General features: G+C 49.7%; 6 protein-coding genes across 6 annotated transcripts; 3 read left to right on the forward strand and 3 right to left on the reverse strand.

The window, feature by feature from the left end:
• Positions 1-518: 518 nt before the first annotated feature.
• Positions 519-746, forward strand: N7529_005937 (uncharacterized protein; the record flags this gene model as incomplete). The annotated part of the gene is made up of 2 exons (XM_057241464.1): positions 519-557; positions 603-746. The coding sequence occupies 2 exons, from the start codon at positions 519-521 to the stop codon at positions 744-746; spliced, it is 183 nt and encodes a 60-aa protein (XP_057096823.1).
• Positions 747-4,305: 3,559 nt separating this feature from the next.
• Positions 4,306-5,331, forward strand: N7529_005938 (uncharacterized protein; the record flags this gene model as incomplete). Its single annotated transcript, XM_057241465.1, has 1 exon — positions 4,306-5,331. The coding sequence occupies one exon, from the start codon at positions 4,306-4,308 to the stop codon at positions 5,329-5,331; it is 1,026 nt and encodes a 341-aa protein (XP_057096824.1).
• Positions 5,332-6,170: 839 nt separating this feature from the next.
• Positions 6,171-7,016, reverse strand: N7529_005939 (uncharacterized protein; the record flags this gene model as incomplete). Its single annotated transcript, XM_057241466.1, has 1 exon — positions 6,171-7,016. One exon carries the CDS (start codon positions 7,014-7,016, stop codon positions 6,171-6,173), a length of 846 nt encoding a protein of 281 aa, XP_057096825.1.
• A 616-nt stretch (positions 7,017-7,632) lies between these two features.
• N7529_005940 (putative mitochondrial ADP,ATP carrier protein (Ant)) lies at positions 7,633-9,096 on the reverse strand (the record flags this gene model as incomplete). Its single annotated transcript, XM_057241467.1, has 5 exons — positions 7,633-8,181; positions 8,237-8,482; positions 8,692-8,768; positions 8,868-8,889; positions 9,046-9,096. 5 exons carry the CDS (start codon positions 9,094-9,096, stop codon positions 7,633-7,635), a joined length of 945 nt encoding a protein of 314 aa, XP_057096826.1.
• Positions 9,097-10,838: 1,742 nt separating this feature from the next.
• On the reverse strand, positions 10,839-12,694 carry N7529_005941 (KRI1 family protein; the record flags this gene model as incomplete). The annotated part of the gene is made up of 2 exons (XM_057241468.1): positions 10,839-12,463; positions 12,517-12,694. 2 exons carry the CDS (start codon positions 12,692-12,694, stop codon positions 10,839-10,841), a joined length of 1,803 nt encoding a protein of 600 aa, XP_057096827.1.
• A 350-nt stretch (positions 12,695-13,044) lies between these two features.
• Positions 13,045-17,500, forward strand: N7529_005942 (uncharacterized protein; the record flags this gene model as incomplete). The annotated part of the gene is made up of 6 exons (XM_057241469.1): positions 13,045-13,100; positions 13,160-13,523; positions 13,583-16,070; positions 16,122-16,208; positions 16,255-16,476; positions 16,524-17,500. The coding sequence occupies 6 exons, from the start codon at positions 13,045-13,047 to the stop codon at positions 17,498-17,500; spliced, it is 4,194 nt and encodes a 1,397-aa protein (XP_057096828.1).
• Between the last annotated feature and the right edge of the window lie 279 nt (positions 17,501-17,779).

The raw sequence follows: 17,779 nt of genomic DNA on the forward strand, positions 1-17,779 counted from the left end.
TCTCGCTTTTTACTATCTACAAGCACATTCACACCAAGGCGAGAGAAGCAATAGCCGCATCGGCCGAATTTTCAATTGTTTTCTTGTTTTCTCATGAGTGGAAAGGCCTCTCTACCTCTTATCGCCGTACCACTTATGTGACCATATCAACAATGCACACCAAGATCTTTTCCAATCAATTGGAAAAAAAAGACGTGCCTTCCGCGAACCGAGTGGTTCTACAGTAGAAGCAATGCAACGATAAGGCCGTTGAGTGCCGAGAACCGCTTAAGCTGATGTGCTTTAGCGGCTTCTCGTATCCCTTGCATACATCGAGACTGATTGATTCTGGACAGGAAGTCTGTGGGAAGGCACGGTTGACATGGTTGGGTCGTGGAGATTTGCATTGTCGTCAACTCTACGGGGAGGAAGAGAGTTATACTCACTCTCTGGAAATAAGCGATATATGCAGCCTTTGATTTTCGACTCACACGAATTTATGTAGCAACATCGGTTGGTTGACAAAGCCGTCTACCACAATGCTCGAGTACCTCCGTCAGGTTGGTCGGCCCAGTACCGTAGGAGAAACTGCGCTGGAGCAGCTGAACAGACCTCTGCTATAGCTGGGCAAGCAGCTCATGCCATACTTACCGCCAGCAGAGGTGACAGAAGGGCTTCTGGAGGAAGAGACGGACTTGGAAGCTCTCAATCAGTCACGACCAGAGCCGCGATTTCACCGAAAGAGAAAAGACTCGGCCTCCCAATAAGAGCAGCCAGAACAAACACAAACCAAAGTTTCATTCAAGACCAGCAGAGATTCAAGTTGGACGATATCCTTCTCTGGCACAGCTGTCTGAGAGGAACACAGCGCGTCCCCAAGGGGAACGGTAGGGGCGAAGATAGGCTGTAGCACCTGAATTCAGCAATCAAACCGAAACGAATAGGACATTTCGTCACTTGGTAAGAGTACCGACGGTCTTCAAGAACATGATGGACCCAACTATTCACACTGTGGCTATGAAAAAGCTTTCCAATTTCACAATTCTGTCATTGGTGAGAACATGCAGGTGATTGGATTCCTGTTGGTCATGTCAAGATAGAAAAAACCAAAGACCCGAGCGCGTCTCCAAAAATTGTTCGGGGTCATATGGGGGGGGAGGGGGGTAGCACTGCGCGTCAAAAGTTGAGCTAGCACGATCAAATCCGCTAAACTGGTATAGTACTATTCCCCAAAGCGTGTGGCTTTGTGTATTGCAATGTGTTGGTTGAATTTGACATCGACGTCCCCATGCTTACACAATTCCAGCAATTCGTCATGAGGAAAATGTCTTCTCGGTTAGCGGTCTGCGCAATCTTTCAATGGCAGATGACGAGCAGTGATCTAGCATCTGACACGGCCCCGTCATGGAACAAGTGCACGATGGTAATATAGAGCCATGGATGAGCACATCCGCAAACACGGCCATTCTCATGGAGACCCGCATGGAGACACGACGAACGACCAAACCCTGGGATAAATTAGGGCATCTTCTTTTTGGTGAGCGCTGAAGAACGGCGGTCTAATAGATCTCAGTTCACCCACCGATGAATGCTGGGGTTGAAGAGATGACTCCATCATTGCCTCAAGCATCTTTGTATCAACACGCAATATCATATTCCTGACGCCCCGCTCAATCTCGCTGTCGAATCCCTAACATCGAACGCTATATCTTTTTATCACAGAGAACTCTGCATGGGAAAACAAGGACTGGGTGCTCGCTATTATGGTGCATCTTAGTCGGGGTCATGTACAGATGTCTTCGCAATAGTCGAGTCTGCAATTCTCGCATTCAAAACTAAGCATCAAGAAATACGGTGCACACTACCAATGGAACATATGTACGGGGCGCTTGTCCGAATGCCGTATTCAATCGCATCCTCAGTTCCATCGCATATGCTCTTCCGTGCGTACCTCACTTCACAAACGATTGTAATTGGCCCACAATCACCTCTCATGCTTCCAATTTCACTCAGCCGCGGTACAACAATCATCTGTATCAACATTCCCTTTGGAAATAGCGAATTTGGGTGAGAGAGAAAAATAATAATTTAATAATTTAAGAAGACATAACGCCAGGTATCTTTTGCATATGATATGCATATAAAAGGCACATGGTACCAAATCGAGCATTTGAGTGTTTTACCCTTCGAGATAATTATGTACGTCTGCTTCAATGTTCAGATATTGTATTCCGGCAGTTCAATTTTCAATTACCTTTCTCAATGCTCCTAATTTGACCAAATTAGGACGATAGGTTTCGGCTTTCTTCAAGGTCATGTGATCGTCCATAAACCCTACGGGGTACACAAACAATAATCAATAAATCGCGGTTGTCCGAGACAACTCAAATGTTAAAATATACACGTGTTATTGTACTCTTTCTCCCTTGCAATAAGAAATAATCTAGACAGGTATGCTATAGTGATTATATTGCAAGTTCAGTAAGTTACCCGAAACTTGGGCATTGAATCCTGAATGTGTGTTCCCACATACGTACGTTGTACATTATTTTGTACGCAACCCAGTCACAAAACAAGGTCCTCTGCATTCGCAATGCGCGCCTTATCTTCCCAGGAATGACAATGCTGCATAGTCGACACATGTCTTGGCAGCCCAAGCGTTGCCTCGTAATACGTCCGAGGAATGCGCCTAGTGCGAGGTCCATGTACGACATGAAAAGTCACTTGTACAGTTTTGTTGGGCCATGATTCCGAAAGTGAGCGTGAGCGTGAGCGCAAGCGCAAACCCTCAAGATCCCCTTTGCGGAGTAAACGCAAGCTAGCCCTGCAAGTCACCTTCCATGTCATTCTATGTATATACTATCTATGCAACCCCTCAGCGGCATCGGCGCCGACGGCTTGATCTCCGGGTGTTTGTGCCTTGATCGGTTCCTGCGCCGATACAAGTATTCAGTATTCAAACAGCTGAGTCAGATATCCAACAATGTAGTAATTGTGGCAAGTCTCTGCGCTGTACATTCGACGTTGTATGCCAATAATAATATTAATAAGGCAGAATGAAACTGTGGCCGCCTTGGAGATGCCCAAGCACCATGTCACTGGTACAAGTGACGTCAAGGGACCCAAGTCCAGATTGTAGTGGGACCCGCGGAAAGTGGATGTACCCAGTACATTTCGGAGTAGTTAGCGTAGATAGGCGCGAAATACTTCGTGTAGAGGGGTCCACGGGTTGGAGGGGCAATAAGTCCAAACGTAGGTTTTAGAGGAAACGTCACGTATTCGTTTCGAGTGAAGAAAAAATTATAATGATTGACGAGTGGATTATGAATATCCCAAAGTTGAAACGTAATCGGGTTTGAATGCGTTGTTAACTATGGTGAGTCAAATGATCCACGTGCACTAGAGAACGGTTATCAGGTTATCAGCCGATTGCAATAGGGTTACGCCCTGGAGAGCGCTATAAGCGTTCAAAAGCGCACGAGCACTCGGGATCTTCATGACTGGCTGATAACAACTTGGCATGAGGGGTTTTTTTCTGACTCTCTTGTTCAAATGAACTCAGGTACCTGTGGGGGTTACAGGGTATGGAGATTTCTTAGGCGACGATCGGCTCAGGGATATGATTAGAGTGAACCAAAAAGGGATAATAGTAATTGACATTGAACAATATTGTATAAGTAAGATATAGAAATACCCCAAATATAGTATAGTGAATCATATATTCAGTAGACCATAGACAATATAGTTAACTAGATTGTATGTAGAAGTAGAAAACAGGGTAATAATGCAGTAATATACAAATCGAAGCCGGACAGACCCGGTGACGATGCGCCAATCAATCAGCCCCGAGGCCCACGCGCTTTCCTTATGCTGCGTCTGCGGAGTGCCATACCTAGACCTCCCAGGGCTTGATGGAGTCACTTTTTGTACTATAGGTACCTTTCACCCCTCATCTCATCTCCTCTCTTCTTTTCTCTCTCTCTCATACACACATACTTTTCATCCCTTTCAATATCTCCTTTGATAGATCAGGTCGCGTTAAGTGATCTGTCCCTTATCGCGACTTATCTCTCCTCCTTACCGCGTCGCATCCCCTGCGTGGAAAAGCCCTAACTTCACACAACTTCACACTTGCCGAGTGTGTCTTTGTCTCTGTGAAAGGTGAGTTCTCTTTGGTTGTCCTTTGTTTTGTAACTTCTTTGATATAATTGCCACCCGATCTCCCCTTCCCGTGGTACCGCTTTGTCGCGTTCTGGAACAGGTCTTCTGACTCATATATACATTGCGCGCAGGTCTTCTCCTTTCACTCAACCTACATCCTTCAACATGGCTTCCCAGACACTATCCAGCATTGCTATGGCTCTTGCTGGCAAGACTGCTTCTGTTGATATCCCTCACTCAGGTCAGGGCCGCGCATCGCGACCCGGTCAGCCTGCCATGCTACCCACGCCACCCAACTCTATTTCGCCTACTCTGCCTCCCCAAACTTTCCACCGTGTGGCACTGTCCCCAGGTTCCCCACTGTCTACCGTCCCTCAACTGGACTCTGACATCGACCTCCACGACAGTGTCGAGTGCGCCAACTCCCAGGACGCCCAAGATGACCTCGACAGCACTGGTGCCATTACCCCTGCTATGCTGGCAAAGTACCACCTCCCCGAGATCCTGCTCCAGCAAGGCCCGCTCGCCATCCGCCACGTAATGGGCCACCTCACAACCTCCGTTCCAGGCTTCTCGCGCATTCCACCCGCCAAAGCGCGCAGACTCGTCGTGGCAGCCCTAGAAGGCCGCGCCAACAACACCAGCGACGTGGTATTCGAGAAGATCGGCTGGGGCCGCTGGGACGCGCACCGCCGCGGCGAGCAACGGGATCTGGCCTCCGCGTCACCCCCATCCAGCATAGGCTCCTTCCAGCGCGGCGTGCAGATCCAAGGCCAGTCCGGCTGGCAGGGCGGCAACCGACACCCTTACCGCATGAGCTTTGCTGAGTCCACCGCGTTCTCGTACACCGATGACTACGGGATGCACGGAGACCGGGACATGCTGGAGCACGAGGCGGACAAGATGTCGCTGGACGGTGAAGAGGAGTATGCTTCGTCTTCGGAGGCGCCGGATGAGATCGCGGAGAACGAGTGGGATGAAGGCGACGAGACCGATGCAGAGGACTGGGCGCAGATCGGCGCGGATGCGTTGCGCGCTCGCTCCATGAACACCGGCAGTTCCATGAATGCTGTGTTTGCAAAGACCCAGCCTTCGGGTATCTTCCCTGCTAGTACTGCTCCTGCTCCCCGTATCTTCGACCACCAGGAACGCGCCGCTGTGGAGGCGCTTCTCCGTCTGGGCTCGGTGTGAGGCCCACAGCATTGTCGGCGTTTCGGTTGCGATTTCTTATTCTTTTTTTTACATGGCCGCGAGCTGGTCTGGTGTGCTTTATCCAGAAAATACAAAGCTGTCCGAGGTGCGGTGCATCCGGCAGTGGCGTTGGACTGTGGTATTCAAGATGGCGTTTCTTTTCACTTTTCTTATGACGCCCACGACAACTTGTCTGACTGAGTCCTTTCAAGTCACAAGTTAATACCCCCTCTTCTCTTCTGTTCTCTTCTCGGCGTTATCTTTGCATCGGTCGCAGCCCTGCTGCACTTTATTTTCCCATATGGACTTTAATATTTTGCTCTTTTCTTCGGGCTCTCTCTATCCGGACAATTCCCCAATCTCCTCAGACATCCATAGAGGATCCGGTCTTCTTTGTTGATCGCACTGGTCCTCTGTGATATCTTTGTTTGATTGTCTCAGTCTTCTTCATTGATCCCACTGAGAATTGTCTTTCACTTTCGTTACTTGTCTTTTTAATGCTGTGTCTATGGGCTCTACGCACGTTCTTGTACATGCAGATTTTAACATCTTGCATTGTCTTTCACTCGGTTTGAGGCTGAATACTTAATACGATTTATTCGCCAGGGACGAAAGTACATAGTTACTTAGGTAGTTCAAAAAATCCCCATTGCATCTGCACTGGAATACTATCCTCTACACAGTTCTCTCCATTAGTCGTAGTTCCTTCCACCACTCTATCAGATGCAAATCCTGGAGTCAACCCCATTGAATCAAATCATTGGCGAACGTGATCATAGAAGAGACTTCTTCAGCCTAGCTAATTCCTACATGCTAATACAAAAGAAACCCCAAACAGCCTACCCAAATGAGTCCCAAACGCCCACATAATCCAATTTAACCCACAAACCCCAATCCCCAAACCCAAGCAAGAAGCAAGTTACTCGTTGCTCACTTCTCATGAACGTCATTGATCCGCCTCCAAACCTCCTTCTCAGCCTCAACCAGCTTCCCCCACCCCACGTCAACCACCCCTTCGCAGCACCAAGGAATCCCTCCTCCTCCTCCCCAACCCCATCACCAGACCCACCACCACCATTATGCAACGGCAACCCAGCCGGCCTTCCCGCGGAAGTCGGATAGACAGAGCCGTAAGAGGCGGATGTCGAGTTCGGGATTGCCGAGCCCGGTGTAAACGAGTACGGCTGCGTATACGCAGTCTGCGTGGGCGCGGACGGCGCTGGTGTTTGCACGGCGCCTGCTTTCGGGGGCGGCCAGAGTGATCCCGCCGCTGGTGCTGGTGCGGCGCCTGCTTCGGGTGGTGCAGGAGCGGGATTTGGGAATCCCGCTGGGTGGTCTGGTGCTAGGGATGGGCCTGTTGCGGTTGGGTGCTGGGGTCTGGAGACCGGTTGCGGCGCGGGTGGCGCGCAGGTTGTTGAGCTTGCGGATTCGGGGAAGGAGGTTGTTGTTGTGGCTTTTGCGGCTGGTGCTGGTGTTGGGTGCGCCGGGGCAGCGGCTGGCTGGGCGGGTCGGGGAGAGGTGGTTGGGGGTTGTGTTTGTGTCGGTGTTGGTGGTTTCGCGGCGGTTGTTTCAGAGGATTCCATGCTAGTGGCGGGATCGGAGGACGAGGTTGTTGTTGTTGGACCCATTTCTTCTGGGCGGTTGGCGTTCACCGGCGCTGAGCTATATGTTGGGATTGAGGACATTTTGTGTTGTTGATTGTTGTGTAGATGGTTGTGTGGAGTTTGGTTTTGGGGGTTGGGGAGGGAGTAGTTATGAGGTCGAGGATAGACGTCATGGAATCCGCTGTGGAGCTCGGTTTGCCGCTTGGGGTTTCTTGGGCTTATTATGTCTGGGGATCGGAGACCTTGATGGGATATTGATCCGGGCTGCTTTAGGGTGATTTCTTTATCTTGAATAGTAGATGTTCTGGTGACTGTCTTGTGTTCTTTTATCTGGAAGAATCAAGGGGGCAAGTATGACCGAAAGCGTCAACATATCTAAGACGTCCAATGTTGACACTCAAGAATCCACTGATTTGATCTATCAACGTGTTTTGATTCTGGATTTACTTGTTTACAGTGAAGTTGGAGAAAAAATTTTGAAAAAAAAGAAAGAGTTGCAGGCAGTAAAGTACATTGGGTACAAAAAAGGGAAGAATCACCATTCTATGCTTCAAGATCCCCCCGAACCCATTCTTGACGCATCTATCTTTTGACCATCCCACGTCCTCGATTCCACGCCCAGTGGTTACACCGGGCGAGAGATTACCCCGGTCCAGTATAACTACATTGGCAAGCAATTCATATTTCAATGAATAACTTAGAACTTCTTGCCGAGGAGGAGGAGCTGGGCCTTGTCGTAGATGGACAGGACACCAGCACCGGCAACACCACGGAGGATGTTGGCACCGGCACCCTTGAAGAGAGACTTGACACCCTCCTTGGCGACGATCTGGCGGGCAGCATCCATGGAGGACTTGTACTTGACGGCCTCACCGGAGGTCATCATCATGCGGCGGCGAACGGTGTCAAGAGGGTAAGAGGCAACACCGGCACCGGTGGTGACGGTCCAGCCGAGCAGGAAGGAGGCAAGGAAGGAGCCCTCAAGAGGACCAACGAGGAGAACGGGCTTGATGGAGTCGTACATTCCGAAGTAGAGACCACGGTAGACGACAATTCCGAGAACGGAAGGACCGAAGCCACGGTAGAGACCGGCAATACCGTCGGAGGCGAGGGTCTTGCGGTAAACATCCACGAGACCGTTGAACTGGCGCTCACCGGTACCCTTGGAGGACTTGGCATCGTTGGCAAGACGAGTACGGGCGTAGTCCAGAGAGTAGACGAAGAGGAGGGAAGTGGCACCGGCAGCCTAGGGGGAATGTTAGCGTGGTCCGAGCGCTCAGAGATTTTCAGGAGATACGTACACCACCGGAGGCAAGGTTACCCATCATCCACTTGGCGTATCCATCACGCTCCTTCTTGTAGGCGAACATGGACTTGTAGGTGTCACGGAAAGCGAAGTTCAGGGCCTGGGTGGGGAAGTAACGGATGACGTTGGCAGTGTTTCCACGCCACAAAGCGACAACACCCTCGGAGGCGGCGGTACGCTTGAAGCAATCGGCGATACCGTTGTACTTGCGGTCGAGACGGCCGACCTTGAGCATCTCATCCTGAAGTGGTTGTTAGAGGTTGTTGGATATAAAAATTGATGACTGTCGATCGTCGTGAACCAAAGGAAAAAATTTTCCAAAATCCGTTTTCAGGTGAAAACGCATCTGGAGTACAAATTTCCAAATCATTGATCGATTGCAATCCCAATTGACATGATTTGTTCCTTTGGTCCAGTTCAATCGATGCTGGACGGACGGTGATGACCAACCTGGTTCTGGATCAGGAGCTTGATACGCTCAATGGGGGCAGCAGCAGTCTTGGAGACAGCGGCGGAGACACCACCCACTAGATGGCAGTTAGTATTGTTCAATAAGAGTTGATTGTTTTTGAAGCCGTTTGAAGCTGGCGATTGCCAGTCACTTCAAGCGTGCAGTGCGAACGTACTAAGGAAGTCGACAACAAAGCCCTGTAATGCAATTTGTTAGCATGCTTGATTATTTGAAGTCACATTCAAGTCACGTTGAAATCGCGAGTGATGCTTTGAATGATCAAACTTGATGATTTGATGCTTTGTTGCTCAAAACAACCACTCGACGATTTCTTCGCTCAGGAGAATACTTACGGGCATGCCGAAGACCGACTTCTCGGCCTGGTTAACTTCACCGGAACCCATTTTGAATGTAGTGCAAAAAAGAAGATGCAAAAAAAAAGAGAGGAGATGGAGAGTGTCAAGAAGGAAGAGACACCAGGGATAAGAGAGGGAAGAAAAAGGAAGAGCCAGGCGGGAAGGGGGGCCAGAAAAAAAAAATTACCACGGGAAGAAAAGCGACCGCCAGCCCGGACTAACCAATCAGAATCATCAGGGGGTTAAATTACATCCATTACACTGTATTGGCCTGTATTGCACTGTATTGCACTGTCTTGTTTTTGCCTCCTGCCGATATCTCCCGATCCACTGAAAATTCTGCAATCTGGCCTACTGCACTATTATACTCCTTTAAAATCCTTTTCATGGGGTATTTAACTACATTGAATATGAGCTAGACTCATTTTATTCAATTGCATATCCCTAACATAGCATATTTCTTTCAATTATTGCTTCAAATCTCAATGTACACTGTACATACAAGATAGGTAGTCCCGAACAACGGTCCAAGCGCCGAGCAGTACGGTAGGGTACGGCGTAAATTTCCCCCAATGCCGGGCCTCCACTGCCCGGCCTCCTTTTTGCTTGTCCGGGTATCCGATGGCGAACCGATAAAAATTTTGTTCAAAGAATTCTTACTTTGACCCTGGGGAATTAATTGTTATGGATTTGGTACTGAATATTAGCCATAGAAAATCTAGCCTGGTCTTGAGTGGATGCTCCATAATTAATCCTATATTATCACCTACAATGTCTACAGGATTGGTGGCATTTCCATGCTCCTCTACTCCGTAGCTGTCTGTATATATACAAAAATGACACTAAATATGATGTCTCGTTGGCGCGGTAATGTGAGGGATAACCCGGTTTGATATGAGACATTTATTTGCTAGTGTACATGTGTACTATTGATATGTCGCAGGTACAAGGTTCAACATAGCTAAGGTATGCATGAAAAATGTACCTAGGTACTTCACATGTTGCACAATGTCAGGTACCCGCCAAGACTATCTATCCACTTCTGATCTTGATTCTGGAAGAGAAAAAAGCACATCTGAGCTTCGGAACGAGTCAAATAATACTAACTAACGACCTATTAGACTGATTCTTTCAAGGTGGATAGCTCTAGCTGCTAGCTTCGTTGTAATCAAAACATCCCGTCTTCTCTTCGCCCCAGCAACGGGGTGGATCCGGTCGCATGGGAGCTTTCTACTTTGGGAGCTGTTTGGGGTCGAACTTCGGTCTTCATGGGCCTGAACGCAACGTTTGCAGGAATCGTAGATTTGGGGGTCTAGAGAGTCTGCTGCGATGATATATGGTTCAGTCGATGTTTGGATTGATCCCAAGAACGGGGCTGATCTACCTAGGTACTTGGGACAAAAAATAGAGAGAGAGAGAGAGAGAGAGATATATATATGTATTCTAGTACCACCATAAAATATTTGAACAACATCGATGAACAGATTTCCCTTCAGATTTTGAGTGATACCTAGGTACAACCGTGAAAAGAGCATATCATTCCACAATATCTCCAAATTTATCATACGTAGATACAGGCAAGTCAAACTTCAAGTCGACTCACAACATTGGCCCTAATACTACAATCAAATCACCTAAGAGAAGAATGACTGCAAACATTGGGAAGACACCCAACAGGTGCCTCCACCTGGGCAGGCCTCAAGGAGGAAAGCTATAACATAAATATATTTTGTTCATTTCATGCACTTGAATGTTTACTAGGTATAGACAATAGAATGATGCAGACTCGTTTAGTTCTTCTTCGACCGCTTTCTCTTCTTCCTTGACCCATCACCCTCTCGAATATCAACCTTGGCCTCAGTCTTTTCAGGCTGGGGCTGAACATCGCCACCAAACTTGAACTCCGGCCCGTTCTCATCACCGAAAGTATCCTTGCGCCACTCACGAAGACGGGCCTTCTTGCCCAGCTTCCTCTGATCACGCTGCTTCTGCTCTTCTTCACGGAAGGAGGCCAGCTTCTTCAGACCAGCGAACTTGTTCAGCTGTGAGTCGTCCGCCATGAGGATATCCCGCGCCGTCAGGCCAAAGCTCTGTGGTGAGGTCTCGCGGTAGCGGAACTTGGTCGCGTTCTTCTTTGTCGCTCCGGGGAGCAGAGTGATGTCGAGGTCGAGGTTGCGCTCGACGGCCTCATCGATGCGGAGGCGGTCTTTACGGGCTTCGCGCTTTTGGATGCGCTTTTCCTCGGCCTTACTCAGTTTCTTGGAGCCGGAGGCTTCGTCGTCTTCGTCCTCGCCTTCTGATTGCTCGGCTAGGGGCTGGGCTTCCTCATCCTCGTAGTCAGGGATCAGGTCGTTGATATCGATGTCATCGTCCCAGGTAGGCTTCTTGGGCTTCTTCTTCTTGCCGTCACCATCACTGCCCTCGGCTTCTTCGTAGTATTCTTCACCGAATCGCTTTTGCATCTCAGCCTCCCAGTTCGAATCGTCCCAGGAAGCGTCCAAGAAGCGAGACCAATCTTCATCTGTGAAGTTGGAGGCCCGGAGTCCGGCAACTTCCTTGATCTGTTCGACCTTCTTCTGGAGTTCCTCGGTCTTTAGCTTGCGGAGACGGTTCTTTTCAGTCTCGCGCTGCTTCTTTTCCTCCTCTTTCTGCTGACGCTCCGCATCACGGATCTTCTTGCGAGAGCTCTTTTCATCGCGACGGACAGATTGCTTGTTGGTAAGGTCACGAGAGTGAGTGACCAGCGCCTCGTTCATCTTGTTGGGGTCTTCGAAACGGAAGTTGTAAGCCTCCTCAAATACATCCGCTCGGTCAAAGTCCTCATCATCATCCGAGTCGAAGGGCTGGAGGTTGGGCTTGTCGGTAGGAAGCCACGCTCGTGACGATAGGAAGTTGGACAAGAAGGTCTCGGGATCCTTGTCTGCATTCTCCACATCGAGTTTGATTTCTTCCTTGGGCAGCGAAACATCCTGTCCGGGCTTGCGGACCATGAAATCATCTGCATCTTCCATCTCTTCATCGGAGTTATCGGCTGCTTTGTGCATTTGTTTAACGATGTCGTTTTTCAAATCGGCTTGCTCTTGGGCATAGGACTTTGGGACATTTTCCTCCTCGGCTGGGTCCACACCCTTCAAAAGATTCTCAGTGTGGTATTGACGCAGATTCATAGACTTTTCCTTGGGTTGCTTGGCCGCAGTGGCTTCCTCGGGGTCGAACTTTGAGTAGAAGGTGGCATCTTTGTCATACACGCGAGGATCCTTGGAACGAATGGCATTCAGAGTTGCAGAGATCTCGGCATCCAGAGCCAGAGTTGCAAGCTCTGCATCATCATCCTCTTCTTCATCGGTGGACTCGTCGGAGTCTTCACCAACTTGGCGGTTTCCAAGGCTGGAAGATTTACCGTACTTCGCTTCCACTATTGACCACAACATTAGTATCAATCACATAGACAGGGAACACAGCACATACACCTTGCGACCTCTTCTCTCTTCTTGTTATGTTCGAATCGACGAGCGTAGTCTTCGTTGATCTTGAACCCAGTATCGGGTGACTGCTTGCTGAGGAGAACTCCACCGGCATCATCGCCGGAGTCGCTATCACTGTCAAGCTCCATGACCTTGCGCATCTTCTTAGAAGGAGGCTCCATGATGGTTATGATATTGAAGGTAGACCTGGTAAAATCCGCAAACCCGCAACTGGAAATTTGGGGCAGTAAAAAAAATCTCACACCGCCGAGGATCTGCCTCGAAGGTCAGGCACTAAGGCAGGCCACCCCATCACTGACGTAGCCAATTAGAGCATTCCATCCCCGGAGGCTCAGAGCTGAGTGTCTGCAAATCCAAGACCTTAATATCAGAACGTGGGCTATCTGCAGGTCTTGAGATTGAATTAATATTCAAGTTTATATCCATTGGTTTATCGACAGGAGCCCCATCCACATATCTTGCGTCTTGGTTCTTGCTCGCATCAAGGTGTATGGATGGAGACATGCACTAGATGTCAACCAAAGCCCCAACCCCCCTACCCCAGGTCGGGAAGCTCTTGAGCGTTGTGTGAGTAGCTGTGAGAATCATCTATTCTTGGGCATGCTAATTTCCATTTCCAACTTCAGCCCGGTCGGTCTCAAAGAAGCCGCCCTCGACTCGCCCACCTTCCGTGCCACGACCCTCCACTTCTCCGATCAAGTCGAGTTCATAGAGAAATGGCTTGATGGATACGCAAAGGCTGCCACCAAGCTCTCCTCTGAGCTGACTGCTCTCGAGAGCGTTGTGAGCAGCTTTCTTTCCTACTCAACACACCCTCTCGTGGTCTCCGAAGCGGTCGTTGATCATGATTACACACTTTTGGCCATGAGGAGGTGCGGGGAGGGCTCGAAAGATCTTTGGAATGGATTGATCACAACAACTAGAAAGTTGGAGTCGCTGATCTCTGAACCTATTCGAGACTTCATCCAGGAGGATCTGCGCCATTTCAAGGTAGGAGACCCCTAATATACGTTTGTGTAAATTTGCCTAACACGGTGCTATGGCAACAGGACATCCGGCGCAACCTCGAGCATACTCAAAAACAGTACGACTACCTACAGGCTCGATATGCCTCGCAGTCAAAATCAAAGGAAGCCTCGGCTTTGAGAGAAGAGGCGTTCCAGCTACACGAGGCCCACAAGAATTACCTCAAAGCGTCGATGGACTTTTCAGTCCAGGCACCCCAGTTGCGGAATGCTCTGGATCGACTCTTGGTCAAGGTTTCCTTTGACCAATGGAGGGAGTTTCGGGGATTTCACAACCACAACGGCGGCACTTTCTCGAAATGGTCCCATGAGATGGACCGTGTCAAGGGCTGGTTGCATGAAATGGAGGGTAGTGAACGTCCGTCCAGGAAAGAGCTGCTCACCACCAGAAAGTACATCGAGGAGGCCGCGGAGATTGCGGCTCGACCGTCTCGAGAATTGGAGGACTACAACATTTCGACTGTTCCATACCTCGGCTCTCGCCCTATATCAACACCTAACGTGGGTAAAGGGACGAGGCCAGAGAAGCAAGGTTGGTTGTACCTGCGCACCCTGTCGGGAAAACCTACTCGTACTGTTTGGGTCAAGCGTTGGGCTTTTCTCAAGCACGGAATTTTTGGGTGTCTCGTGCAGGGATCTCGGACTGGCGGTGTCGAAGAAAGCGATCGGATTGGCGTACTGCTATGTAGCATTCGTCCTGCGTTCCAGGAAGAACGGCGGTTCTGCTTCCAAGTGAAGACCAAGAACAACACTATTTTGCTGCAGGCTGATAACCAAAAGGAGCTTATGGAGTGGATCGGCGCTTTTGAGTCTGCTAAGCAGAAAGCGCTGGAAAACCCTGCAAGCACCGATCTCTCTGTTTCTGGAAAAGTCACAGTTCAAGACCCTGCGTTTTCAATCTCTCAGCCGCCTGCTCCCGAGTTCGCTGCGGACCCTGCAGATTCCCTAACCCCGCATGCACATGAGGAGCCGGGCGCATTGGATCGTAGCATGACACTTCCTGTTCCGGACCGTGATGGATATGCTATGCGAAACAGTACCGATATTGGAAACGGCCGAAGACCCACAGGCCTGGATACCGAAGGTTCTACAAGAGAGCATGCTAAAGATCATACCTCCCGACTCATTCAAAAGCTGGATCTTCACCGCAAATCGAACAATGCGGCCCCGATATCTCCTTCCATCCCCGGTCCAGTAGGTGGGATAGCCAGCCTTATATCTGCCAGCCATAACATTCTCCCTTACAGCGGCACTGTCTCAATCAGCCCGAATGATGATGGTGCCAACCGGGGTCGCAGTTTGACTCATGTGGATGACACCGGTTCAAGCCTTGCGCCTGCTACACTCGTCAATCCTCCATCAGCCACAAGTATGAGCAAAGCCGCTGTTGTTGTGAGCAATGAAAGAGGCATTGGTTTGGGTGTTTCAGATAGCACAGGTGGCATGCCCAGCGGTATGATGGCGAATCTGTGGGGTAGTTCCAACTGGGGCTTCGTGAACAAGCTCCAACGTGAACAACGTGAGATAGATGCAGCACATGACACCTCAGAAGGCCGGCCATCTTCTACTGACCGCACAACATCAGCAATTGCCGCCCAACCTGATGTACCGAGTGGCTCTGAGACTAAAACGCCACCAGGCCGACGGCACAGACAGACTGTGAGCCTTGATGGAGATGAGGTTAAGCTCACGCAAGCCTCACTAGGCATCGGACATGAGTATCCCAGCTACTATCCTCAGCAATTGAGGATTCAAGATGCCCAGTTCCGTTTACTCTTCCCAGACATCAAGAGGGAGGAGCCATTAGTGTTGGTGTTCACGGCTACGTGGAGTCCAAATGACCAGCAAGAGTTCCCTGGACGAGCATACATCACCACAAGGAATATCTATTTCTACAGCAACCATTTCGGACTGGTCCTGACGACTGGTGTATCTCTTGAGAGCATCAAAGAGGTCACAGCAGCTTCTGGGCGAGACTGTGATTTCCTTTTCCTTCACACCATCCCGCCACTAGGTAGTGATACCCCTGGCCGAATCACGATCAAAACTTTCCTTGAACCCCTCAAGCTTCTTCAAAAACGTCTCAACTTCTTGATCCAAGGGTCGATTGCTGTCGAGCAGTTGTCCTTGCAATCTCTGCTCAAAGCACTGATTGATATGGGCTCAGTGTCTCCAACCCGCTCGTCCAGTGCAGATAGCTGGGAAGATTTCACCTCCGGGCTCGCAGACATCAAGGGCAATGGCAGGCCTGCTGCTCGTAGTCGTGAAAAAGACCTTCGACTCCCTATCTACATTGACAAAGATCTTGACCTGGATGCAGGCAAGGGTGCCCGAGGTCGAGATATAGCAAAGTTCAGACTCCCTACACAGCCCGTAGAGTATGTTCCACAAGGTGACCTTGTTCTGGCCACCGAAAAGATCCTCGATATCAGTCCCAAAGCCTTGTTCCACATTTTGTTTGGCGACAAGAGTGCCGTGTGGCAGCTTCTGTTGCACGAGAGACAAGCTCGAGGTAGGTGGAGCCAGGTATGTCACTATGATGTACAGTGCTGACAATTTCTAGAAATTAAACAGGGCCCGTGGATTGCCACAGAATCATCGCATCTGAGACGCGACTTCCACTACAAAATTGGAGCGACAGATGTTCTCGGTAGGTAAATCGATGATGACTATCGAACCATCACTGATCTTGACAGGCCGTACCCATGAAAATGCGATTTCGGATTATCAGATCATCGATGTGCTCAACGACCATCTGTGCTATGTGGTAACAGATAAAAAGACTCCGTGGCATCTTCCTTTTCGACGTTCCTTCAGGTTGGTCAGTAAGGTTGTCATCACGTTCCATGCCAAGTCAAAGAGTAAACTCGCCGTGTACACGAAAGTCGAATGGGTGTGGTCCCCCTACGGCCTCAAAAGTAAGTCTCTGCCCTAAATAAGCAGAATGCGCGCTGATGATCCCCAGATATGATCGACAAAAAAGCAAGTGATGATCTGGAGCAAGACGCCTTGGATCTTGTTGACCTAGTCAGCGACCAAGTACGTCGGCTGGGTGCCCACAGTCGTACCAAAAAGGCGATCACAATCTTCGGCCATATCGGACGCCAAAGCCAGGTCTCCCAGTTCAGTGGTGCCGGCTCTGACCTGAAGTTGGAACCTCGCAAGCCTCGTACACCGCGTGGCGTGCACGAGTTACTTTTAGAAACGTTCCTTTCGTTCCTAGAAACCAGCGTTTCGTTCCTGATGATGTGGGCATTCGATGTCGTCCGCTGGTCCTGGAAGACTATCAGTGCACACAAGATAATCCTAGCTTTGTTGGCCACAAGCGCAGTCATGAACGGATACTATTCCTCGCGGGATAGCTGGGACTGGTGGCACGAGCGGCATGCAGGCAACTTCATGGCCCGCCTCGGCGTCCAACCAAATCTCGTTATGAGCAAAGCGATCTACATGCACGATATCGACGAGGCAGTTGCGAATTCCACAATCTGGTCCGGGTCCGGAAATGCCAGCGAATGCTTCGCTACTTTCCACGAGCAGTCCATGCGTTATGCAGAGATGCCCTTGTCATTCAGCTTGTCGGGTCCTCGCGATGCTTTGGCCAAGAGTGCTACCAAGCGCTTCCAGCAGACTCGCGAGCGCCTCGGCATGTACCGGCATAACCTCCTCGTCGCATTACGTGTTGTGAATAGTATTGAGAAAGAGGTCATTCAGACTGAATGGGAGCGTTGGCTCCGCGAGGAGATCCGGCGCTGTCGACAGGTCGAGGTTCTGCTTGGTAGCGAGACGGAAGGTGACTCGCAGGGCCGAATCGCTCAAGCGGAGCGTGTCTTCGCTGAGCACGCCGATAACGTCAAGCAGTGGTATGAGGGATACTGCTCGAGTTGCCGGTTGGAACAAGAACAGTCCGTATTCAATGACCGGGGTGACTTGATTCCTTGATTCCGCTATTTTTCCACTTACATCTCATCGAGCCTTTGTACAGCCTTTTAGTATTTGTTGCTTTCTTTCGTCCATCACTATACCCGGTGGTTAGCTTGCGCTTTTGCGAAAATTTGTGTATAATTTCGGACATATCTCTCCACATTTTTGCTCGATCCTCTGTATACAACGGATAATGCCATATTTTCATGAGTACAAAGTCTGATCAGACTCCAATTATAACGTTTGATTCGTCACATCATTTCGTTCGCCCGCAAGGAATGGAATGGGTATATACAT

Source organism: Penicillium soppii (genome assembly GCF_028829465.1).
Source record: "Penicillium soppii strain IBT 18220 chromosome Unknown utg000005l, whole genome shotgun sequence".
Classification (NCBI taxonomy): Eukaryota; Fungi; Ascomycota; class Eurotiomycetes; order Eurotiales; family Aspergillaceae; genus Penicillium; species Penicillium soppii.